General features: G+C 50.2%; 1 protein-coding gene across 2 annotated transcripts in view; it reads right to left on the bottom strand.

The window, feature by feature from the left end:
- LOC308125542 (glycogen debranching enzyme-like) overlaps positions 1–26,110 on the bottom strand; it is an 82,950-nt gene that overhangs the window by 14,579 nt on the left and 42,261 nt on the right. For both annotated transcript variants that reach the window (XM_080489394.1, XM_080489393.1), the window contains exons 14-26: positions 25,958–26,059; positions 24,424–24,579; positions 22,045–22,180; positions 21,866–21,963; positions 21,683–21,783; positions 21,473–21,607; positions 20,748–20,878; positions 20,114–20,250; positions 19,543–19,676; positions 13,425–13,567; positions 12,153–12,255; positions 3,791–4,016; positions 287–398 (exon numbers count right to left, since the gene is read on the bottom strand). In XM_080489394.1, coding sequence (XP_080345520.1) covers positions 287–398; positions 3,791–4,016; positions 12,153–12,255; positions 13,425–13,567; positions 19,543–19,676; positions 20,114–20,250; positions 20,748–20,878; positions 21,473–21,607; positions 21,683–21,783; positions 21,866–21,963; positions 22,045–22,180; positions 24,424–24,579; positions 25,958–26,059 — 1,714 coding nt within the window. The remainder of the gene's footprint in view (positions 1–286; positions 399–3,790; positions 4,017–12,152; positions 12,256–13,424; positions 13,568–19,542; positions 19,677–20,113; positions 20,251–20,747; positions 20,879–21,472; positions 21,608–21,682; positions 21,784–21,865; positions 21,964–22,044; positions 22,181–24,423; positions 24,580–25,957; positions 26,060–26,110) is intronic.

The raw sequence follows: 26,110 nt of genomic DNA, 5'->3' as shown, positions 1-26,110 counted from the left end.
TACCCCAGGTCCTGACCGAACCGTATAAAGGACTAGCCCAGGTCCTGACAGAACTGTATAGACCACTACTCCAGGTACTGACAGAACCGTATAGACCACTACCCAAGGTCCTGACAGAACCGTCTGGACCACTACCCCAGGTCTGGAGCCATCCTGGACCAGATGTGGGGTGATTCTGGACCAGGTCTGGAGCAAGTCTCCTGGGAATTGGTGGTTTTATTTTGACAGTCAGCGTAATAACAATCCCACTTGGTGGTTTTATTTCGACAGTCAGGCGGCGGTGTACCTTCATCCAGCATGTGGGGGTCGAGCTGTGGTCCTGCATTCTCCTCTCTGAAGCTGATCCCCTGCAGGTGTTTCTTCATGACCTCCTGAATCACATCGTAGAGCGGCTGCTCCTGAGGAGAACCACAACACTCTTTATCTTTCTGCTTTACTTCCATCTTTAGTCAACATGTCGCCCTAAAGCCCAGCAAACCTTCTGGTGGGTGGAACCACCAGGAGAATGCTACTGATGTACAATTCATTAGAACCTGTACCAAACAACAACCAGTCCACAGCACATGAGTCATGGTGCTCCCCCCGTTCAGGTGGAGGAACGCTCCTTACTTGTGACCTCCTCCTCTTCCTCCACCCATCCTCTGATTCTGGGGTTCCCCTGGTTGACAACTGGTCCAGGAGTCCCCAGTGTGAGGTAACATCCTTTCCCTGACTCCTCCACCTCTCCTCTGTGCCTCGAGTCTACTGGAACCTCAAGAAGGTCTTTAGTAAGGCCAAACCAGTTCACTGGCCCTATGACCCCGCCCCCATGAAGAAATGGCTTGAGGCCTCCCTGGCAGCCGGCATCATCCGTCATTCCTCTTCTTTGTCTTGGGCCTGCATGGACTACCTAACTACCTCCTTTAATGAGGTCAAGAATCCTCTCGGCCCGGTGCTGTGCCAAGCTGGACCTCCACAACGCTCACTATTCAGGGCGGAGAAGAGAGAGGGATGAGCGGCCAAGCGTTCATAGCGACGTCGCTTTTTGTTCCTTTGATGTCGGCTCTTCCTCTCATTGTGAAGCGTTGGATTGTTCACCACTAATAGGGAACGTGAGCTGGATTAGACCGTCGTGAGACAGGTTAGTTTTACCTACTGATGATGTGTTGTTGCCATAGTAAAGCTGCTCTGAGAGGAAGGACGGATGATGGGGCGTGTGTTCTACAGCTATGTTCTAAGCCTTAGTTAATGACGTTCTGAGGGATATGCTGGATACCTGTGTGTTTGTGTACCTTGACGACATTCTCCCGGACTTCACCACAAACATCCAGCATGTTCTCAGCTGGCTCTTCACTTCACGTGTCCCGGGTCTCCTTCCTGGCTTAGGTAGCCGGTGAGGGCCGGGTGGAGACGGATCTCTTTCATCGACACTTTGTTTAGGGGTTCAGTACTGTGGCCGCTCCCCTGCAGGCCCTGCCCTCATCTCAAGCCCGGTTCTCCTGGTCCACCATGGCCACCGCTGGCTTTCAGCAGCTCAAACAGCTTTTCATCTCTGCTCCTGTTCTAGTGGTTCCACTTTATTGTGGAGGGTGAAGGAGATCAGCACAGTGCTGACAATAACCGTGTCCACCCCTAACCCTTCCTGTCCAGGAAGCTGTCTCCTGCTGAGAGGACCTATGATGGGGTGACGGGGAGCTGCTGGCCGTCAAAGTAGCCCTGGAGGAAAGGAGGCATTGGAGGGCGCCAAGATCCCTTTTGTGGTGTGGATGAATCTCAAGGACCTGGAGTACCTCGGAGTACCTCGGAGACTTAATTCCCAGCTGGCAAGGTGGGTGCTGGTTTTAAACAGCTTACAATTTATATGTCACATCTGCCTTGTTCTAAAAACATCAGGCCTGATGCACTCTTTGAACCCTCCCCCAGTCCGAGACCTTACACCATCTTTCTCACCACCTGTCTTTTGGGGACTGTGTCTGGGGACATCTAGGATAGGGTCAAGCAGGCGCTGGAGGGCCAGCAGGTCCCTGATCGGTTTGTCCCCGAGCTTCTCTGGTCGTCCATCGTTCACTGAGCCCATTCTGCTCCAGTGTCCTGCCATCTGGGGCCAGACGGACATTTGGTTCTCTATGATGTCATTCTCCTCTCCGAGAATAATGCCACTCTCCTTTCCTCCATGGTGCCACTCTGCTCTCCTCCATGGTGTCGCTCTCCTTTCCTCCATGGTGCCACTCTTCTCTCCTCCATGGTGTCACTCTCCTTTCCTCCATGGTGTCGCTCTCCTTTCCTCCATGGTGCCACTCTGCTCTCCTCCATGATGTCACTCTCCATGATGTCACTCTCCTTTCCTCCATGATGTCACTCCTCTCCATGATGTCACTCTCCTCCATGACTTCACTAACCTCTCCTTCATGATGTCACTCTCCTCCATGATGGCACTGTCCTCTCCTCCATATCACTCTCCTCTCCTCCATGATGTCACTCTCCTCTGTCCTCCACCTTCAGATCAGACTCTTTTTCTGTACCTCTACAGTCACTGAGCTCTCTCAGACTAACTATTTACAGCGGTGACGACGATCTGATCACTTTTTTTCTTTTATTAGGGATAAAATGCCGGTGACACTAGATGATATAATCTCCTGACCTCCCATGACTATTTCACTCTGGTTAAATTCCTTTTTCTCGTCTTCTCTGCCATTATTGATCATAAAATACTGGCGATCAGCAGGCTGATTGAGATGCAGAAGTATTGACCCAAATCCAAACTCCCACCCTGGCCCCAAACTCCCACCCTGGCCCCAACAAGACCCAAACTCCCACCCTGACCCCAACAAGACCCAAACTCCCACCCTGGCCCCAACAAGACCCAAACTCCCACCCTGACCCCGACAAGACCCAAACTCCCACCCTGACCCCAACAAGACCCAAACTCCCACCCTGGCCCCAACAAGACCCAAATTCCCACCCTGACCCCAACAAGACCCAAATTCCCACCCTGGCCCCAACAAGTCCCAAACTCCCACCCTGGCCCCAACAAGACCCAAACTCCCACCCTGACCCCGACAAGACCCAAATTCCCACCCTGACCCCAACAAGACCCAAATTCCCACCCTGGCCCCAACAAGTCCCAAACTCCCACCCTGGCCCCAACAAGACCCAAACTCCCACCCTGACCCCGACAAGACCCAAACTCCCACCCTGACCCCAACAAGACCCAAATTCCCACCCTGGCCCCAACAAGTCCCAAACTCCCACCCTGGCCCAAACAAGACCCAAACTCCCACCCTGGCCCCAACAAGACCCAAACTCCCACCCTGACCCCGACAAGACCCAAATTCCCACCCTGACCCCAACAAGACCCAAATTCCCACCCTGGCCCCAACAAGTCCCAAACTCCCACCCTGGCCCCAACAAGACCCAAACTCCCACCCTGACCCCGACAAGACCCAAACTCCCACCCTGACCCCAACAAGACCCAAATTCCCACCCTGGCCCCAACAAGTCCCAAACTCCCACCCTGGCCCAAACAAGACCCAAACTCCCACCCTGACCCCAACAAGACCCAAACTCCCACCCTGACCCAAACTAGACCCAAACTCCCACCCTGGCCCCAACAAGACCCAAACTCTCACCCTGACCCCTACACACCTCCACAACAAGTGGACGAACATGACAACTACATTGTTTTCAGTGTCAGTGCCATTTCCATGGAAATGAACACTGTTTCAGAACGTTGTCGTGGAACAGACATCTTTTCTTTCGTCTTTTCCATGAAATGTATAAACGGTATTGAGAAGACGAGGAGCAAACAAACCCAGGTTCCGGCAGGCTGCGGCTCGGATTGGTCGGTGGGATACACCCTGGAGACGGGACACTGGAGGATAGAGAGTCCCTGAGGAACCAGGGAGCAGTAGTCCTGGACGCAATGCAGCCACCACCACACAGCGTCTCTGCTGTTGTAGCGAGCCTCTCCGGCCTGGTTGAGCAGGTTGGGGATTAGACCGTAACGCAGGCTGCTCGCCAGCAGGAGGAGCAGGTTTCTGAAGGAGAGTCAAGAGAGACAACTTTCATTCACCAGGCATGGAGAGAGTCACCTCAACACGGACATTGAACCTTCATTGACCTGGCGAGGAGAGTCGGCTCAACACAACCTTCATTGACCTGGTGAGAAGAGAGTCACCTTAACACAACCTTCATTCACCTAGTGAGGAGAGAGTTATCTCAACACAACCTTTATTTATATAGTGAGGAGAGAGTCGTCTCAACACAACCTTCAACCTTCATTCACCTGGTTGGAGAGAGAGTTGCCTCAAAACAACCTTCATTCACCTGGTGAGGAGAGAGTCACCTCAACACAACCTTCATTCACCAGGCAAGGAGAGAGTCACCTCAACACAGCCCTCATTCACCGTGTGAGGACAGTCACCTTAACACAACCTTCATTCACCTAGTGAGGAGAGAGTTATCTCAACACAACCTTTATTTATATAGTGAGGAGAGAGTCGTCTCAACACAACCTTCAACCTTCATTCACCTGGTTGGAGAGAGAGTTGCCTCAAAACAACCTTCATTCACCTGGTGAGGAGAGAGTCACCTCAACACAACCTTCATTCACCAGGCAAGGAGAGAGTCACCTCAACACAGCCCTCATTCACCGTGTGAGGACAGTCACCTTAACACAACCTTCATTCACCTAGTGAGGAGAGAGTTATCTCAACACAACCTTTATTTATATAGTGAGGAGAGAGTCGTCTCAACACAACCTTCAACCTTCATTCACCTGGTGAGGAGAGTCGCCTAAACACAACCTTCATTCACCTAGTGAGGAGAGAGTCGCCTCAACACAACCTTCATTCACGTAGTGAAGAGAGTCACCTCAACACAACCTGCATTCACCTAGTGAGGAGAGAGTTGCCTCAACACAACATTCATTCACCTAGTGAGGAGAGAGTCACCTCAACACAACCTTCATTCACCTAGTGAGGAGAGAGTCACCTCAACACAACCTTCAACCTTCATTCACCAGGCAAGGAGAGCGTCACCTCAACATAACCTTCATTCACCTAGTGAGGAGAGAGTTATCTCAACACAATCTTTATTTATATAGTGAGGAGAGAGTCGTCTCAACACAACCTTCAACCTTCATTCACCTGGTGAGGAGAGTCGCCTCAACATAACCTTCATTCACCTAGTGAGGAGAGAGTCGTCTCAACATAACCCTCATTCATCTAGTGAGGAGAGAGTTGTCTCAACACAACCTTCATTCACCTAGTGAGGAGAGAGTCGCCTCAACACAACCTTCATTCACGTAGTGAAGAGAGTCACCTCAACACAACCTGCATTCACCTAGTGAGGAGAGAGTTGCCTCAACACAACATTCATTCACCTAGTGAGGAGAGAGTCACCTCAACACAACCTTCAACCTTCATTCACCAGGCAAGGAGAGCGTCACCTCAACATAACCTTCATTCACCAGGCGCGGAGAGTCGCCTCAACACAACCTTCATTCACCTGGTGAGAAGAGAGTCGCCTCAACACAACCTTTATTTATCTAGTGAGGAGAGAGTCACCTCAACACAACCCTCATTCACCTAGTGAGGAGCGAGTCGTCTCAACACAACCTTCATTCACCGAGTGAGGAGAGAGTCGCCTCAACACAACCTTCATTCACCAGGCGAAGAGAGTCGCCTCAACAAGACCTTCATTCACCTAGTGAGGAGAGAGTTGTCTCAACACAACCCTCATTCACCTAGTGAGGAGAGAGTCGCCTCAACACAACATTCATTCACCTAGTGAGGAGAGAGTCACCTCAACACAACCTTCAACCTTCATTCACCAGGCAAGGAGAAAGTCACCTCAACACAACCTTCATTCACCTAGTGAGGAGAGAGTCGCCTCAACACAACCTTCATTCACCTGGTTGGGGAGAGAGTCGCCTCAACACAACCTTCATTCACCAGGCGAAGAGAGTCGCCTCAACAAGACCTTCATTCACCTAGTGAGGAGAGAGTCGCCTCAACACAACCTTCATTCATTGTAAATCCAGGTGAGCGGTGCTCAGAGCAGGTGAGCGACTAAAACCAACTACTGGACGTAAAGAACCGGATCCCAAACCCAAAAGGTGACTGCCTTCCAGTTTCCCTCTGTTTTAGCTCCTATTAGCTCCTGTCTCGTCATGGCTTCCCCCTCCTCTCCTCCTAATGTCAGATGTTTAGCTCCACCTCCACCTCAGTTACTGACTCAGGGACCTGTGACCTGGAGCTTTATTGTAGCACTTGAGGCGAGGCTGAGTCAGCTTGAGGAACGTCTCCTCTCTGTCCAGCTTAGGGCTAGCCCTGTAGCTAGTAGCCCCCCGCCAGGTTTAGCTGGAGCGGAGCGTTCTAGCTTAGCAGCGCAGGTAGCTGCTAACTCTAGCCCCCCCTCAGTGGCCCCCGAGCAGCCGGGGGAACAGGGCGGTTGGGTGACTGCCAGGGGTAAACGTAGCAGCAAGAAGTCTACCGCCCCCCCCCCCCCCCCCCCCCCGCTACACCCCGCAGGCCTCCGTCAGTGTCTCCAATATGTTTGCCCTACTCAGCAGCACGCTGGTTGAGAAGGACACGCTGGTTATTGGCTCCTCTATAGTGAGACACGTTAACCTAGGACAACCAGCGGCCACAGTTAGCTGCCTGCCTGGGGCCAGAGCAGGCGACATAGAGTCCCAGCTAAAGCTAATGACCAAGAGTAAACGGAGATTTAAAGGGATTATAATCCACTGCGGTGGAAACGACGTTCGCCTGAAGAAGTCTGAGGTCCTCAAAGCTAACGTAGAGTCAGTGTGCACATACGCGCGGACCATTTCAGACGAAGTAGTTTTCTCTGGCCCCCTCCCAAACCTCATCAGGGACCAGATGTTTAGCCTCATCTTTTAACCGCTGGCTGTCAGGGTGGTGTCCCAGTAACTCGGTAGGCTTCATTAATAACTGGAAGTCCTTCTGGGACAAGCCTGGTCTCATCAGGAGGGACGGCATCCATCCCACGTTGGATGGAGCGTACCTCTTATCTAGAAACAGAGTTAAAAGCTTAGCTCCTCCATCCTGACGTAGCAGAGTGGGGACCAGGCAACAGAGTGGCAGTCCTACACGCCTCTCTGAGTTTCCCTCTGGGCAGTCACCAACCATAGCTAACTTAGTTAAACATCCCATAGAGACTGTGTCTATCCCTCGGACCACCACAAGTATAAAACTATCTAACCTTAGGAAAACTACTTCTAATGACTACAAAAACTTCATCCGTATCAAGTGTGAAACTAGACAAAATCAAGACAAACAAATGAGATGTGGTTTCCTAAACATGAGATCTTTATCATCCAAAGCTCTTCTAGTCAATGATCTGATAAGTGAACACAACATTGATCTCTTTGGATGAACAGAAACCTGCTACGTAAAGATGAGTATGTTAGTCTAAATGAAGCCTCCCCTCCAAGTCATATTAACACTCAAATAGCTGGTGGAGGTGGTGGAGGAGGGTGGAGGCAGCCATCTAGAACTCTCACTTACTAATTAATATTAACCCAAAACCCAACTTTAGTTCTTTTGAGAGTCTGAGCATGACCATGCCACACCCGTCAAATAAAATAGTAAATTCTGTAGAATCTGTAATCATTTCTCGTCCTCCTGGACCTTCTTCACCTTTTCTAACTGAATTCTCTGAATTGTTGTCAGATGTAGCCCTGACTAAAGATAAGGTTATCATGGTAGGAGACTTCAATGTTCATGTTGACCTAGAAAATGATAGTTTCAGTGCAGCTTTAGATCGACACTTGACTCTCTAGGTTTCTCTCAGGTAGTAGACGGGCCTACCCAGAAACATCTCCACACCCTAGACCTTATTCTAACTTATGGTTTGAATATAGAGCATCTGACCATCTCTCCTCACTATGATTTCCTGTCAGATCACTTCTTAATAACCTTTGACTTTGTTCTAAATAGTTCTAACCCTCCGGTTAAAGCCGTGTTAACCAGGTCTCTCTCTGATAACATAGTAACTAAATTCAAGGAAAGAATTCCCTCTGCTATAGAATCAGTAGTGGATCTTCCTGACCCGTATACTGTTGCTAGCTCAGACATTGAATACCTAACAAACAGTCTGACAGATATGCTAAAAACAACGCTAGACGACATAGCTCCTCAAAAAATGAAACTGAAAAAACAGGAAAAGTCCTCCCCATGGTTTAACTCATCAACCCGCCAGCTTAAACAACGCTCCCGTAGATTAGAAAGAACTTGGCGTTCAACAAAAACAGAGCTAGATTATATAGCCTGGAAGGATAGCTTCAAAACTTATAAGAAAGCTCTGAGTAGAAGTAGAACTAATTACTACTCATCCTTAATAGAGGAAAACAAAAACAACCCCCGGTTTCTTTTCAGTACTGTAGCCAAACTGACCAAGAACCAAAATAGTGTTGAGCCCACCATTCCTATCAATATATGTTGTGAGGACTTCATGAAGTTCTTTCAAAATAAAATGACAAGGCTTAGGGATAACATCCATCAAACCCTACCGTCTGTTAGCCCCATAACAGAGGAACTGGTTAAACCTAACAGTCATCTGGAATGCTTTCAGCAAATACAACTAGTCCAACTAAACTCCCTTATTTCTTCTGCTAAACCAACTACTAGCCTGTTGGACCCAATTCCTACTAGAATTCTGAAAGAGGCACTGCCACTAATCAATAATTCTATACTGGCAATTATTAACCAGTCTCTAACAATAGGCTATGTGCCCCAATCCTTTAAACTAGCAGTTATTAAACCTCTCATTAAAAAGCCAAACTTAGACACAAGCCTTCTCTCAAACTACAGGCCAATCTCCAACCTTCCTTTCCTGTCAAAGGCTCTGGAGCAAGTAGTGGCTAAACAACTCCAGGATTATCTGCAGGAGAATAATCTGTTAGAGGACCTTCAGTCCAGCTTCAGAATGAACCACAGTACAGAGACTGCTCTGCTAAAAGTTACTAATGACCTTCTAATGGCCTCAGATAGAGCTCTTCTATCTGCTATACTTCTTCTGGACCTTAGTACTGCATTTGATACTGTCCATCATAATATACTCTTAAGGAGATTAGAAGATGCCGTCGGCATTAAAAACTTAGCCTTAAACTGGTTTAAATCATATTAATCTGACCGGTTTAAATTTCCATCCATCCATCCATTTTCTTCCGCTTATCCGGGGCCGGGTCGCGGGGGCAGCAGTCTAAGCAAGGAAGCCCAGACTTCCCTCGCCCCAGACACGTCCTCCAGCTTTTCCGGTGGGACCCCAAGGCGTTCCCAGGCCAGCCGAAAGACATAGTCTCTCCAGCGTGTCCTAGGTCTGCCCCGAGGCCTCCTACCGGAGGGACATGCCCGGAACACCTCCCGAGGGAGGCATCTGGGGGGCATCCCAAACAGATGCCCGAGCCACCTCAGCTGGCTCCTCTCGATGCGGAGGAGCAGCGGCTCTACTCCGAGCTCCTCCCAGGTGACTGAGCTCCTCACCCTATCTCTAAGGGTGCGCCCAGCCACTCTACGGAGGAAACTCATTTCAGCCGCTTGTATCCGGGATCTCGTTCTTTCGGTCATGACCCAAAGCTCATGACCATAGGTGAGGTAGGAACGAAGATCGACTGGTAAATCGAGAGCCTCGCCTTTTGGCTTCGCTCCTTCTTCACCACGACGGACCGATACAGCGACCGCATAACTGCAGACGCTGCACCGATCCGCCTGTCGATCTCACGCTCCATCTTCCCCCCACTCCTGAACAAGACCCCGAGATACTTGAACTCCTCCACTTCGGACAAGGGCTCTCCACCGACCTGAAGGGGGCAAGCCACCTTTTTCCGGTCGAGAACCATGGCCTCGGATTTAGAGGTGCTGATCCTCATCCCAGTTGCGTCACACTCGGCTGCGAACCACGCCAGTGCACGCTGAAGGTCCAGGTTTGATGAAGCCACCAGGACCACATCGTCTGCAAAAAGCAGAGACGAGATCCTGTGGTCCCCAAACCAGCCCCCCTCCGGTCCCTGGCTGTGCCTAGAAATTCTGTCCATAAAAGTTATGAACAGAACCGGTGACAAAGGACAGCCTTGCCGGAGGCCAACGTGCACTGGGAACAGGTCCGACTTACTGCCGGCAATGCGAACCAAACTCCTGCTCCGGGCATACATGGACCGGACAGCCCTTAGCAAAGGGTCCCGGACTCCATACTCCCGGAGCACCCCCCACAGGACGTCCCGAGGGACACAGTCGAACGCCTTCTCCAGGTCCACAAAACACATGTGGACTGATTGGGCGAACTCTCATGAACCCTCGAGTAGCCGGTGGAGGGTATAGAGCTGGTCCAGTGTTCCGCGACCTGGACGAAAACCGCATTGTTCCTCTTGGATCCGAGGTTCGACTAACGGCCGGATCCTCCTCTCCAGTACCCTGGAATAAACTTTCCCATGGAGGCTGAGGAGTGTGATCCCCCTGTAGTTGGAACACACCCTCCGATCCCCCTTCTTAAAAAGAGGGACCACCACCCCGGTCTGCCACTCCAGAGGCACTGTCCCCGACCGCCACGCAATGTTGCAGAGATGTGTCAGCCAGGACAGTCCCTGCACATCCAGAGACTTAAGGAACTCAGGGCGAATCTCATCCACTCCCGGTGCCGGTTTCAATTTGTTCATGTAAATAACAAATCTTCAATACATGAACGGGTTCTGTGTGGAGTACCACAAGGCTCCGTCCTCGGACCCATATTGTTTAATCTCTAGATGTTACCACTCGGAAATATTATTAGGAAACACAACATTAACTTTCATTGTTATGCAGATGATACTCAGCTCTATTTATCAGTTAAAGCCAATCAGGCCGACCAACTTCTTAAACTAGAGTCCTGCCTCAGGGACGTTAAGTCCTGGATGTCTATCAACTTCTTAATGCTCAACACATTCAAGACTGAGGTTCTAATCCTAGGTCCTAAAAAGCTCAGGGATTACTTTTCAGATAGTCTGATTACCTTAGATAATATTACCTTAACCTCTAACAGTGATATTAGGAACCTGGGTGTTATTTCTGATCAGGATCTGTCCTTTATGTCCCATGTTAAACATGTCTCCAGGACAGCCTTCTTCCATCTAAGGAATATTGCAAAAATGAGAAACTTCTTGTCCTTCAAAGATGCAGAACAAATGCTTCCTGCCTTTGTGACTTCAAGATGAGATGATTGTAACTCCCTAATGTCAGGATGTCCAAACTCCTCTGTTAGGATCTTCCAGCTAGAGCAGAACGCTGCTGCAGGTTTACTAACCAGAACTGGAAGAAGAGAGAACATCTCCCCAGTCTTAGCATCCTTACACTGGCTTCACATCAAATCTAGAATAGAATTCAACATCCTTCTGATCACATCTAAAACTCTTCATCACCAGGCTCCGTCCTATATGGAGAAACTTCTAGAAGTGTCTCACCCTCCACGAGCCCTTGGCTCTGAGGATGCAGGACTGTTGGTAATCCCTAAAGTCCTTCAAAGTAAAAGAGGAGGCAGGAGTTTCAGCCATATGGCTCCTTTACTCTGGAATCAACTAGCAGCCTCGGTCCGAAGGGCCCACACCATTAGTTTATTTAAGAGGAGACTAAAAACCAACACAGACCAACCGTCATGTTAACAGGTTCACACATTGTTCGGCTGTTTGACGTGACGAACAAAGAAAGAAAGAAAATGTAAATGATGGAAACAGTAAACAAAAAGACGTATTTCATGTAGCTGTTGCAGACGGATGTTTCCCTGCAGGTTGAAAACCAAAGTGAAGAAGACATGAAACCTGAACACTCACTGAAGCACTCCAGAATGTGTGTGAATGTTAATGCTGATGGAGCTGCAGTGAAAGGAAGCCTTCTTTATTCAGCTTCAGTCTGCCTCTTCATGTAAAGGTGATTATGTTGAGTTCACACATAAAGATCCATGGAATTCTTCTTAATTTTCTGTACTAGTGCTTTGAAATGACTGTGTTGTGTTTACGCAGGTAAAAGTGAATTGAATCGATCAGTTCTAATTCACAAACAACTTCTGTTTTTAGTTTCATACAGTCTCACAGTCCTCTGAGAGTCAACTGAGTCTTGAATATGGAGGAGAAGATCCAGAATGTGTCCTGAAAGTGTTGGAGTGTGAGGTAGAGCACTCACCGAGCTTCAGCGTGGCGGCCCGTCAGCAGCAGCAGCCCTCGGAACGACATGAAGGCGTCCCGACTCCAGCAGCAAAATCTTCCCACGCTGAAGTGAGGCAGCCCTGAAAACACACAGGATGTGTGTTCAAACAGGAAGAGATCAGGGCAAACAGGAAGAGATCAGGTCAAACAGGAAGAGATCAGGGCAAACAGGAAGAGATCAGGTCACACAGGAAGAGATCAGGGCAAACAGGAAGAGATCAGGGCAAACAGGAAGAGATCAGGTCAAACAGGAAGAGATCAGGGCAAACAGGAAGAGATCAGGGCAAAAAGGAAGAGATCAGGGCAAACAGGAAGAGATCAGGTCAAACAGGAAGAGATCAGGGCAAACAGGAAGAGATCAGGGCAAAAAGGAAGAGATCAGGGCAAACAGGAAGAGATCAGGTCAAACAGGAAGAGATCAGGTCAAACAGGAAGAGATCAGGGCAAACAGGAAGAGATCAGGTCAAACAGGAAGAGATCAGGGCAAACAGGAAGAGATCAGGTCAAACAGGAAGAGATCAGGGCAAACAGGAAGAGATCAGGTCAAACAGGAAGAGATCAGGGCAAAAAGGAAGAGATCAGGGCAAACAGGAAGTGATCAGGTCAAACAGGAAGTGATCAGGTCAAACGGGAAGAGATCAACATGCTACATGCTAAAGAGTTTCAGGCTAACACACCAGCAATGCTACATGCTACATGCTAAAGAGTTTCAGGCTAACACACCAGAAATGCTACATGCTACATGCTAAGCATGGTAAAGTGATCCTCTCATTCCCAGCACCTCCGTCTGCATTAGCATAGCAGAGCGACGCTACGCTCTGCTATGCTCTCTCCCTCCCACGATCAATATCGTTCATGTCCAGTGTTTATTTATGACCAAATATATGTTCCTGTTACAGTGGGCCACATGCTCGATGTTCCATTCATTGTTCTGTAAATGAATAAAGCTGTGAAAAGAACCTGCAGGAGAACCCAGGCTGAAATACATTACTTTGGAATCTGTCGTGTCAAAACGAGTCAGTGAAGAGGAGTCAATAGATTCCATTTGGGTTGTTGCTGCAGACTGTGAGGCTGGGGAAGGTGGTTTGATGTATCATTTGACTTTATGGTACTTACTGGTAGTAGTACTCGGTACCTAATAGCTCAACATTAATACTCGTAGTCATCTTTTTAAAAAGCGCAATAGGTGCAGCTCTGCCAACTACTGTTTCCCCTCTGATTTCCTCTCGTTGGAGGTTAAGGAACTGACCTGCTGCCAGGGACACACAGCTCTGCGGCGCCATGTTCAGGTGAGGGGACAGGTGGAGGTGTGTCCAGCTGTGACCTGGTCCACACATCTGAACTGAGCCCAACGCCAGCTGTTTGACCAGGCTGGAACCACTCTGCACAAAGCTGTGGAGACGGGAGGGGACGGACAGGATGGGACAGGATGATATAGGAGGGACGGGACGGGAGGGAACGGGACGGGACAGGACAGTAAGGGAGGGGACGGGAGGGACAGGACAGTAAGGGAGGGGACGGGAAGGAAGGGGATGGGAGGCAGGACAGGAAGGGGACGGGAGGGAAGGGGATGGGATGGGAGGGGACGGGAGGGAACGTGACAGGAAGGGAGAGGATGGGAGTGAAAGGGAGGGGACAGGAGGGACAGGAAGGGAGAGGATGGGAGTGAAAGGGAGGGGACAGGAGGGACAGGACAGGAAGGGAGAGGATGGGAGTGAAAGGGAGGGGACAGGAGGGACAGGAAGGGAGAGGATGGGAGTGAAAGGGAGGGGACAGGAGGGACAGGAAGGGAGAGGATGGGAGTGAAAGGGAGGGGACAGGAGGGACAGGACAGGAAGGGAGAGGATGGGAGTGAAAGGGAGGGGACAGGAGGGACAGGAAGGGAGAGGATGGGAGTGAAAGGGAGGGGACAGGAGGGACAGGACAGGAAGGGAGGGTGCGGGAGGGAACAGAAGACCTCGTCAGAGACCAGCACAGACATGATCAGTGGCTGCACACATCTCCTTACTTCCAAAAAGTTATGAGTTACATTACAACATTACTGTCTCTGAATTGTGATACTTTACAGTACTTTGGAGGTACTTTCTATAGAATAACCCCTGAAATGTGTGGAGGCACTCTAATTAGTGAAATGTAGTTTAACTGCAGCCGATTCTATATTCAGAGGAGACGATGGAGAGTCATGACTGTGTAGCTTCTAAAACTATTGACTACTTCATGTAAGAGTACTGAAGGATATTACATTAGTAAGACTATGATCACGGTTTATGTGTATGCTGAGATACTGGAAATCTGAGCGTTCTTTCCAGGATCATGTTGCTGACCCAGCAGATTTGGTCACATCTTCAGTTGACCCATAATAATAAATAGAAACACAAGAAACTTTCCTGAAGTTTGGTTCTTTTATCACAGAAAAATAAGAGTATTAGAAATGATTGGAAATTCAAGACGGCCATGACATCAGGTTTTTTACATGTGTATGTCAAGTTGTGACCACAACTGTACATATATGTATATTATTTAATTTAAATAACCATCTATGCCACTCTATAATGTAAATACTCAACTACTTCATCATCCTTTTTCACTCTTTACCACTGCACTGTTATCTATGTACATATTAGTCTTCTCTTGTACATATTAGTCTTATTTTGTAAATATTAGTCTTCTCTTGTACATATTAGTCTTATTTTGTAAATATTAGTCTTCTCTTGTACATATTAGTCTTATTTTGTACATATTAGTCTTGAATGACTTGTTTATATTTGGAGGCCTGCAGGACCAGGATTCACTAGTCTTTCATATCTTCCTTCCTTCTTCGGTTTTCCTCTCCTGACGCCTCTTCAAGCACAAAATTCACCAAATGTGTCCGCTCATCAAGACTGGCGGAAGAATTAAGGAAATGTAAAAATTAGAGTTTCAAAATGTGCTCTTTAGCGCCACCTAGAAACACAAGCAGCTACGATGGCGGGTAGGAATGTTGTAGGGAGATCAAAATCAAAATTCAATTGTTCGTCTCAACAAGACCTAAAAATCATGCACTGGTACCCCAGACCTAAATGCAACAGGAAGTCTGCAATTTGCCTTTCAAAGTAAGACTTTCACCCAAAAAAGGCCCTCAAGCAATTACCTATTACCTATAAGCTATTACCTCTGAGGGCGAATATCGTATCGGTTTCAAAAGACTATTAAATGACATTAAATGTCAAACTGCGCCTCCTAGTGTCTAAAGTTTACGTCTGACTGCTTCCAAACCCACACAGACTGAAATATGTAGATAAAGTCCGTCCTCTCTCCCACTCCCCCTAATGACATCACAACCTGCAGGTGGTCAGACACTGTGACATCAGTCACACCAGGATTACGTCATACCATGAAAGTCCTGGTTTTTGGGCTCGTTCACATCCCGCCTCGTTTACAACCCGCCTCGTTTACAACCCGCCTCATTTACAACCCCGCCTCGTTTACAACCCGCCTCATTTACAATCCCCGCCTCGTTTACAACCCGCCTCGTTCAAAACCCGCCTCGTTTACAACCCGCCTCGTTTACAACCCGCCTCGTTTACAACCCCGCCTCGTTTACAACCCTGCCTCGTTTACAACCCCGCCTCATTTACAACCCCGCCTCGTTTACAACCCTGCCTCGTTTACAACCCCGCCTCGTTCAAAACCCGCCTCGTTCAAAACCCGCCTCGTTTACAACCCCGCCTCGTTCACAACCCGCCTCGTTCACAACCCGCCTCGTTTACAACCCCGCCTCAATTACAACCCCGCCTCGTTCACAACCCGCCTCATTTACAACCCGCCTCGTTTACAACCCCGTCTCGTTTACAACCCCGCCTCGTTCAGAACCCCGCCTCGTTCACAACCCGCCTCGTTTACAACCCCGCCTCGTTCAAAACCCGCCTCGTTCAAAACCCACCTCGTTTACAACCCCGCCTCATTCACATCCCCGCACGGTTTACAAACCCGCCTCGTTTACAACCCGCCTTGTTTACAACCCGCCTCGTTTAAAACCCGCCTCGTTCACAACCCGCCTCGTTTACAACCCCGCATGGTTCACAACCCCGCCTCGTTCACAACCCGCCTCGTTCACATCCCCGCCTCGTTTACAACCCGCATTGTTTACAACCCGCCTCGTTTAAAACCCGCCTCGTTCACAACCCGCCTCGTTTACAACCCCGCATGGTTCACAACCCCGCCTCGTTCACATCCCCGCCTCGTTTACAACCCGCATTGTTAACAACCCGCCTCGTTCACAACCCGCCTCGTTCACAACCCGCCTCGTTTACAACCCCGCCTTGTTCACAACCCGCCTCGTTTACAACCCCGCCTTGTTCACAACCCCACCTCGTTTACATCCCGCCTCGTTCGAAACCCGCCTCGTTTACAACCCCGCCTCGTTTACAACCCCACCTCATTCAAAACCCGCCTCGTTTACAACCCGCCTCGTTCACATCCCCGCATGGTTTACAAACCCGCCTCGTTTACAACCCGCCTTGTTTACAACCCGCCTTGTTTACAACCCCGCCTCGTTCAAAACCCGCCTCGTTTACAACCCGCCTCGTTTACAACCCGCCTCGTTTACAACCCGCCTCGTTCACAACCCGCCTCGTTTACAATCCCGCCTCGTTTACAACCCCGCCTCGTTCACAACCCGCCTCGTTTACAATCCCGCCTCGTTTACAACCCCGCCTCGTTCACAACCGGCCTCGTTTACAACCCGCCTCGTTTAAAACCCGGCATGGTTCACATCCCCGCCTCGTTTACAACCCCGCCTCGTTTACAACCCCGCATGGTTCACAACCCCGCCTCGTTCACAACCCGCCTCGTTCACATCCCCACCTCGTTTACAACCCCGCATGGTTCACAACCCCGCCTCGTTCACAACCCGCCTCGTTCACAACCCGCCTCGTTCACATCCCTGCCTCGTTTACAACCCCGCATGGTTCACAACCCCGCCTCGTTCACAACCCAGCATGGTTTACAAACCCGCCTCGTTTACAACCCGCCTTGTTTACAACCTGCCTCGTTTACAACCCCGCATGGTTCACAACCCGCCTCGTTCACATCCCTGCCTCGTTTACAACCCCGCATGGTTCACAACCCCGCCTCGTTCACAACCCAGCATGGTTTACAAACCCGCCTCGTTTACAACCCGCCTTGTTTACAACCCGCCTCGTTTACAACCCCGCATGGTTCACAACCCGCCTCGTTTACAACCCGCCTTGTTTACAACCCGCCTCGTTTACAACCCCGCATGGTTCACAACCCGCCTCGTTTACAACCCGCCTCGTTTACAACCCGCCTCGTTCACAACCCGCCTCGTTTACAACCCCGCCTCGTTTACAACCGCGCCTCGTTCAAAACCCGCCTCGTTCACAACCCGCCTCGTTCACATCCCCGCCTCGTTTACAACCCGCCTCGTTTACAACCCCACCTCGTTTACAACCCCGCCTTGTTCACAACCCGCCTAGTTTACAACCCCGCATGGTTCACATCCCCGCCTCATTTACAACCCCGCCTCGTTTACAACCCCGCCTCGTTTACATCCCGCCTCGTTCAAAACCCGCCTCGTTTACAACCCCGCCTCATTCACATCCCCGCATGGTTCACAACCCCACCTCGTTCACAACCCGCCTCGTTCACATCCCCGCCTCGTTTACAACCCGCCTCGTTTACAACCCGCATCGTTTACAACCCGCCTCGTTCACAACCCGCCTCGTTTACAACCCCGCCTTGTTCACAACCCGCCTAGTTTACAACCCCACCTCGTTTACAACCCCACCTCGTTTACATCCCGCCTCGTTCAAAACCCGCCTCGTTCACAACCCCGCCTCGTTTACAACCCCGCCTCGTTCACAACCCGCCTCGTTTACAACCCCGCCTCGTTTACAACCCGCCTCGTTCACAACCCGCCTCGTTTACAACCCCGCCTCGTTTAAAACCCGCCTCGTTCACAACCCCGCCTCGTTTACAACCCCGCCTCGTTCAAAACCCGCCTCGTTTACAACCCCGCCTCGTTTACATCCCGCCTCGTTCAAAACCCGCCTCGTTTACAACCCCGCCTCATTCACATCCCCGCATGGTTCACAACCCCGCCTCGTTCACAACCCGCCTCGTTCACATCCCCGCCTCGTTTACAACCCGCCTCGTTTACAACCCGCATCGTTTACAACCCGCCTCGTTCACAACCCGCCTCGTTTACAACCCCGCCTTGTTCACAACCCGCCTAGTTTACAACCCCACCTCGTTTACAACCCCGCCTCGTTTACAACCCCGCCTCGTTCAAAACCCGCCTCGTTTACAACCCCGCCTCGTTTACATCCCGCCTCGTTCAAAACCCGCCTCGTTTACAACCCCGCCTCGTTCAAAACCCGCCTCGTTCACATCCCCGCATGGTTTACAAACCCGCCTCGTTTACAACCCCGCCTCGTTCACAACCACGCCTCTTTCACATCCCCGCCTCGTTCACATCCCCGCCTCGTTCACAACCCCGCCTCGTTCACATCCCCCGCCTCGTTCACATCCCCGCCTCGTTCACATCCCCGCCTCGTTCACATCCCCGCATCGATCACAACCCCGCCTCGTTCACATCCCCGTATCGATCACAACCCCGCCTCGTTCACATCCCCGCCTCGTTCACATCCCCGCCTCGTTCACATCCCCGCCTCATTCACATCCCCGTATCGATCACAACCCCGCCTCGTTCACATCCCCCGCATCGTTCACATCCCCGTATCGATCACAACCCCGCCTCGTTCACATCCCCCGCCTCGTTCACATCCCCGCCTCGTTCACATCCCCGCCTCGTTCACATCCCCGCATCGTTCACATCCCCGTATCGATCACAACCCCGCCTCGTTCACATCCCCGCCTCGTTTACAACCCCGCCTCGTTCACAACCCCGCCTCGTTTACAACCCCCGCCTCGTTCACATCCCCGCATCGTTCACATCCCCGTATCGTTCACACCCCGCCTCGTTCACAACCCCGCCTCGTTCACAACCCTGCATTGTTTACAACCCCGCCTCGTTCACAACCCCGCCTCGTTCCCAACCCAGCCTAAATTTTAACCGTACTGTCTGTGGCTTTTGGTAACGCATTACTCTCAACATGGATCCTGGTACATGTACTTGTTGACTGAAATGGTGAGAATAACGAGCCACATGTCAGTGAACATACAAGCACAGTTTGATTTCACTTCTTTGTAACTGCTTTTAATCCTACAAAGATGTTTTCAGATAACCTTGGTCTACAGGAGCTAGTCAATGGAGTGAGAGAACAACTGAATCAGAAATCATTGATAATATCAGCAATAGTACAGTCGGCCACAGAGAGGGTCAATGAAAAGGGTAAGAAGCCAACCTGGACATTTTCCTGAACACAGTGTTGAGAGCAGTGGTGTAGGCTCCCTGGATGATGGCATCAAAATACGAAGGCACCAGGTCACGAGGGAGAACCTTCAGGTAACCAAACATGGCCTCGAACCAGCGACCCACCTGGAAGTGAAACAGTGAGTCCATTCACAACTCCACCGAGTGAAACAATCAGCTGGACACCGAGTGTTCAGGCACATTGACAGAAAAATGAATTATATACTTGGTTTAACCATTCAATCTTAGTGAGATCTAGAACTCAATCTAGATGAAGAACTCGATCTAGATGTGGAACTCAATCTAGATCTCGATGTAGAACTCGATCTAGATCTAGATGTAGAACTCGATCTAGATCTAGATGTACAGCTCGAGCTACATCTAGAACCATCTGTTGGCCTCACTGACTTCACTTTGCTTGAAATCATCACAGATGCTTGAAACAAACATCCGTCTGTCCACTGGTGGAACTTTTATTCAGTAAAGATTTAGTTTGAGATGCACTGGGACGAGATGTAGATGTTAGGGGCGAGTCTGTACTTGTGAATATGGCTGCAGCCCACCTGCTCCACAGCGCCCCCCTGAGCCAGCAGCCTGTTGACAGTGTAGTCCAGGATCCAGTCTCCTTGTCTCAGGTTTTCACAGAACGGATGCTGAAGGTCATTATGAGGACGAAGCTCCGCCATCACTGACATCAGCCCTGAAGAGGAGAACAGACTGAATGATGATCATGGATCATGGCTCTTTATCTCCTTATCAAAGTCCTCTGGGGTCCTGGACCACCTGGGTCCTCCTCCAGACCAGACCAGAGTCCTGGACCACCTGGGTCCTCCCCCCAGATGGAGCTGCCTGGTAAACCTCTGGTGGAGACCACCAGGGGGTGATGGGGGGGTGGAGGAGTCTGCTGATGGTTGATCTCCTTCATGGAGCAACAATCTGCAGACCAAACTCATTCTAGCCACTTTCAGTCATAGCCACCTCCACCCAGTGAGGGTGGAGGTGATCCACAGTGGGTGGTTAGGGTGCAGTTGAAGAGGAGCAGTAAGCAGAGATCTTTGCTGCGGTGGACAGAGAGGGTTAGTGCAGTCTGAAGGTGAGGTCCGGGGGCAGGTGGAGGTTCTCCTCAGAGGAGGTGGAGGGTAGTGCAGTAAAGACCAGATGTGAGGAAGATGGAGGGCGAATGATAAGTCTCAGTACCTTGCAGGCCTCCGTAGACGAGGGACGACCAACCGGGGACGTGGTAGCAGCCTCGACCGTCCTGCTGCTCCTGGGCGTGGCAACGGAACAACAGCAGATTGATGTCGGTCAGAGTCAGTCTGGAGAACCATCTGAGGAGGAACACACTCTGAGGTTCATGTCAGAGTCAGTCTGAAGAACCATCTGAGGAGGAACACACTCTGAGGTTCATGTCAGAGTCAGTCTGAAGAACCATCTGAGGAGGAACACACACTGAGGTTCTGACAGAACCGTCAATCAAACTGAAGACAGCTTTCAGCAGGTTCTGTTCTAGGAAACCGTGAAAACAAGCAGCATGGTCTGGTTAAAGACTCGTTTGTTCCACCAAGTTTTTATTTCTTTGAATTGAGTCTAAAGCTGAGGTGTCAAACATCAGCCCTGTGGCTCCAATCCACCAAGCCAGAGAGAAAATGCTCAAGGGTTCAAAGAAAACATTTCTTCAGAATATGGGACACGATGTTAACATGAAAGCTACTCCAGCTGCCTGGTTGCTCTTTGTAAAAATGTTTTCTGGACATTTCACTGGATTCAGCAGAAGGTTTCTGAAGAATTGGCTTCATGTTGAGATTAGAGTTATTTTTAGTGGTAATTGTTTGATGTGGTGAACATATCCACACATTCCTCACGTATACTGTGAAACACAACAAAGAAAACCATAAAGTTGAATCAGATGAAGGCATACGCACGTGGCTACAGGCTGGGCCAGCACTGCTGGGGAGTCCGGTTCAGGCAGACTGGGGGTCTGGGACTGAGGACTGAACTGAAGCAGCTGGAGTCTCAGGGACTCCACTTGCTGGCTGGTGGTCGAATCCAGAGCCACTCTGGTGAGAACAGGTCCAAACAGGTCAGAGAGACAGGGAACCACACAGTACTGTTTCGTCCGCCTTGATATTCACCTGAAGATGATCACGTAACCTGGAGGTAACTTCTCCAACACGATCTCTTGATTAGCACTCGCATGTTGTCTTGTTCTGAGCTCCACTCCACTGTCCTGCAGCTGTGAGAGATTACAACATACTTCATGTAATCTGGATTAGTAGTCCTCTCATCTCATCACTCTGAGAAGAAAACTATGTTACCTGCATGTGTTCTCTAATCACTATCTTCCATTTATTCAACCCATTGTCAGAAGTGTTGACGACGGTCACAGCTTCTAACAGCACCTCCTGGATCTGACCTGTGTCCAGAGGAAACAGTCCCGGTCAGCAGCAGCTCCTCTCTGAAGGTCTGGACCAGGACCTGCTTGTTGGACCATCACCTAGTATGCAGATGGGTGGAACATTGGTCTCTGGACTCCTGCTTGCCCTCCGAACCACAGCCACCACCGACCGGTGGGAACGGGGACAGTGTCTGGTCACCACAACCACGTCTCCATCCAGCCACCTCACATCCACCTGCACATCCACCGAGAGGACATGTTAGGCCGTGGGCAAGGCCTCAGTACCAACAGCAAGGCCTCGGTACCAAGGGCAAGACCACAGTACCAAGGGCAAAGCTTCAGTACCAAGGGCAAGACCACAGTACCAAGGGCAAGACCACAATACCAAGGGCAAGACCACAGTACCAAGGGGAAGGCCTCAGCACCAATGGCAAGGCCTCAGCACCAAGGGCAAGACCACAGTACCAAGGGCAAGACCACAGTACCAAGGACAAGACCTCAGTACCAATGGCAAGGCCTCAGTACCAAGGGCAAGGCCTCTATCAGAGGGACTGCGTAGGGCCTGTGGAGGATGGAAGGTCTGTGGAGGGTGGAGGGTCTGTGGAGTGTGGAGGGTCTGTGGAGCATTGAGGGCCAGTGGAGGGTCTGTGGAGGGTCTGTAGAGGGTGGAGGGCGGAGGGTCTGTAAAGGGTGAAGGATAGAGGATCTGTGGAAGGTGGAGGGCCTGTAGAGGGTGGAGGATGGAGGGTCTGTGAAGGGTCTGTAGCGGGTGGAGAACTGTTGGTGAACCAAAGAATGGTGAATCCAGTTTACACTGTACAACAGTTTCTCTCTGGTTTTCCTGAAATCTTTATTTTGGTTGTTTCTTTATGCCTCATTCCATTCCACAGTATGTGCTGTTACGGTATGGTACAGTACAGTAGCATAAGGTACAGTACAGTACAGTAGTGTACGGTACGGTATGGGACAGTACAGTACGGAGGGTACAGTACAGTACGGTACGGTACGGTATGGTAGGGTACGGTACAGTACAGTATGGTAGGGTACAGTATGGTAAGGTACGGTACGGTACACTACAGTATGGTACGGTACAGTACAGGGGCAGGGTGGAGTTGCAGGGCGGAAGGCTACAGTATGGCAAAGCGCACCCAGACCCAACTCTGTCATGCGGTCCCACCGCAGAAAGTACGGTTAAAATGTAGGTGGGGCTCGACTCGACGACATGTCCAGAGAAGGACAAGGAAGCAGCCAGCGGCGGCCATCTTTGCCCAGCTGCAACTGCGGCTGTCTTAGTCGTTCTCTGTGACACACGCGTCCAGCTCCTGCTGAAGCTCCGCCCCTCCTGTTACTGAGAGGAGCGTCTGTACCTCGTTCAAAGATGCCATGTTCTGCGGCGACGTTTCAATAAACCAGTTAACAAAACAACCAATGAGCACAAAGTAGCACATGTAAACAACAACAGGAGGGTTTACTGCCGATGAAATATTCAAATATTGCTTCAAGTCCGGAGTGACAATCATCATTACCAATCAGCAGACGGCTGCGTTGTCACTCCTCCTCACAGACTCTTCCTCAGTGCAAGGTACCTCAACGGAGGGGGGATGGAAAATCGTAGGTGGTTTCTTTCGGTACCATGAACAACTTTTTCAGTCAGACCACGAGAAAAGTCGTCCCACCCCGCAACGTCCTGGCACAGAAAGTGTGGTGGAACCGCGGCTTATGGTACGGTACAGTGCGATACGGTTTGGTATGGGACGGTACAGTATGGGATGGTTTGGTTTGGGACGGGTTTTCCTGTATCTCCACTGACAAAAGTTGTGGATGGTACTGAAAATACTGTAACTACCAGGTACGATTTACTTGACCCCTCCTTTTACGTACCTCGCCATGATGAAGGGTCTCAGAAGGCGGAGCTACAATGCAGCCGTCTGCTGATTGGTCAGTGACGATCATCATTCTGACTTGCCCTGAATATTTAAATATTTCATCGACTGTAAACCCCCGCCTCCATTTTAACTATGCTCTCTGTGGTGGAACCACGCAACAGTGTTAGGTATGGGTACACTTTGCCTTACGTACCGTACTGTGCCATACCATACCATGCCGTACTGTAACGTGTCATACCATACCATACTGTGACATACCATACCATACTGTGACATACCATACCGTACCATACGATACCGTGCTGTGACTTACCATATCATGTTGTACCATGCGGTGCTGTACCGTACCATACCTTACCATACTGTACCGACTCTCACCCTGTTTACACCACAATGTTTTCAAGTCAAACGCAACATTTTCGGGTCCGTTTCCACGACAACGGTGCTCAAAGGCACTCAAAACACGAAAGATACTTTTGGAAAACGGCAGTTACGATGGGATTTTTGACAATGCTCAGCCCCATCGCTGTGGAAGCAGGCAACAACAACACTTTGTTGTGTGAATGTGGTCTGAAGCACACGGCAGGAGGACCTGAGTGAAGCCCTCAGCAGAGAGCTGCTGGTGCAGACTGTTGAGACTCCGCCTGGCAGTTACGATCCCTGTCCTGAGGTGGGTTCCCTGGTGGTTCTCTGTGGGAGCATCATTGTTCCAGCAGGCGTACTGAAGAACTTCGCTCATCCCACACATCTGGAACACAGACCGATAAAACTTCTGTCAGAACAGGGACAAACAACTGAAGGACATCGGATCTAAAAGTGCTCTTGTGGTGGACGAGGGAAGAACGACAGCAGCTGGAAAGCAGCTACATCCGGCACACTCTGGTGTAAACTATAAATTAACACGGAACCTCAAACACCGAGTTGACAGTGCTGTACTGTGACAAGGGAAACAAATTCATTTTATACCAAAACATTTTTTTCAATCCAATCAAGTAATTTTGTAGCCTGACTGACATCCTGCTCATGTACAGTATAAACTTGGATGGAAGAGGCCCGATAATGAGGATAGACTCTAAATGTCAGAACCCAGTTTTTATCATAACTACAGAGGCGGAGCAGGAGAGAAAAACAGACCGAAGCTCAGTCTGGACATTTACCAGTCACCTGAACCCACCACTTCCTGTCACCTGAACCCACCACTTCCTGTCACCTGCACCCACCACTTCCTGTCACCTGAACCCACCACTATCTGTCACCTGTGCCCACTACTTCCTGTCACCTGGAACCACCACTTCCTGTCATCTGCACCCACCACTTCCTGTCAACTGCACCCACCACTATCTGTCACCTGTACCCACCACTTCCTGTCACCTGGAACCACCACTACCTGTCACCTGTACCCACCACTTCCTGTCATCTGCGCCCACTACTTCCTGTCACCTGGAAACACCACTTCCTGTCACCTGCACCCACCACTTCCTGTTAACTGTAATCACCACTTCCTGTCACCTGGAACCACCACTTCCTGTCACCTGCACCCACCACTTCCTGTTAACTGTAATCACCACTTCCTGTCACCTGTACCCACCACTTCCTGTCACCTGCACCCACCACTTCCTGTCACCTGAACCCACCACTTCCTGTCACCTGGACCCACCACTTCCTGTCACCTGTACCCACCACTTCCTGTCATCTGCGCCCACTACTTCCTGTCACCTGGAAACACCACTTCCTGTCATCTGCACCCACCACTTCTTGTCATCTGCACCCACCACTTCCTGTCACCTGTACCCACCACTTCCTGTCACCTGTACCCACTACTTCCTGTCACCTGGAAACACCACTTCCTGTCATCTGCACCCACCACTTCCTGTCACCTGTACCCACCACTTCCTGTCACCTGCACCCTCTACTTATAAAAACCTTGTGTGATGACAGTCACCGAGAGAACAAACCAACCAAACCTCTCAGTAAAGTAAACTAACTCTCCACCATGAATGTGTAAAGTAGCAGACCTGTGAATCACGATGAGTCCATGATCTCTAAAACGCCCAGAGGAAGGATGTGCTTGTGTCTTCACGTTCATACAAATGTAAAGCCAGTTTCTCACATGTGCGTGTTCTCACCTGGTGGAGCAGGAGCTCATCGTATCCTCTGGTGCTGCCTGTAGCGCAGCATGCCATAGACACCAGCGTAGAGTCCGCCATGATGTTGTACACAGAATGATCCTCAAACAGCACAACAAAAGTATTACAGCACAGAAAACTAAAGTGGGCAGC

This window comes from Lipophrys pholis, assembly GCF_963383615.2.
Source record: "Lipophrys pholis genome assembly, chromosome: 20".
Lineage (NCBI taxonomy): Eukaryota > Metazoa > Chordata > Actinopteri > Blenniiformes > Blenniidae > Lipophrys > Lipophrys pholis.
The sequence above is the reverse complement of the archived record's forward strand: the minus strand, read 5'-3'. Positions and strand labels throughout refer to the sequence as shown.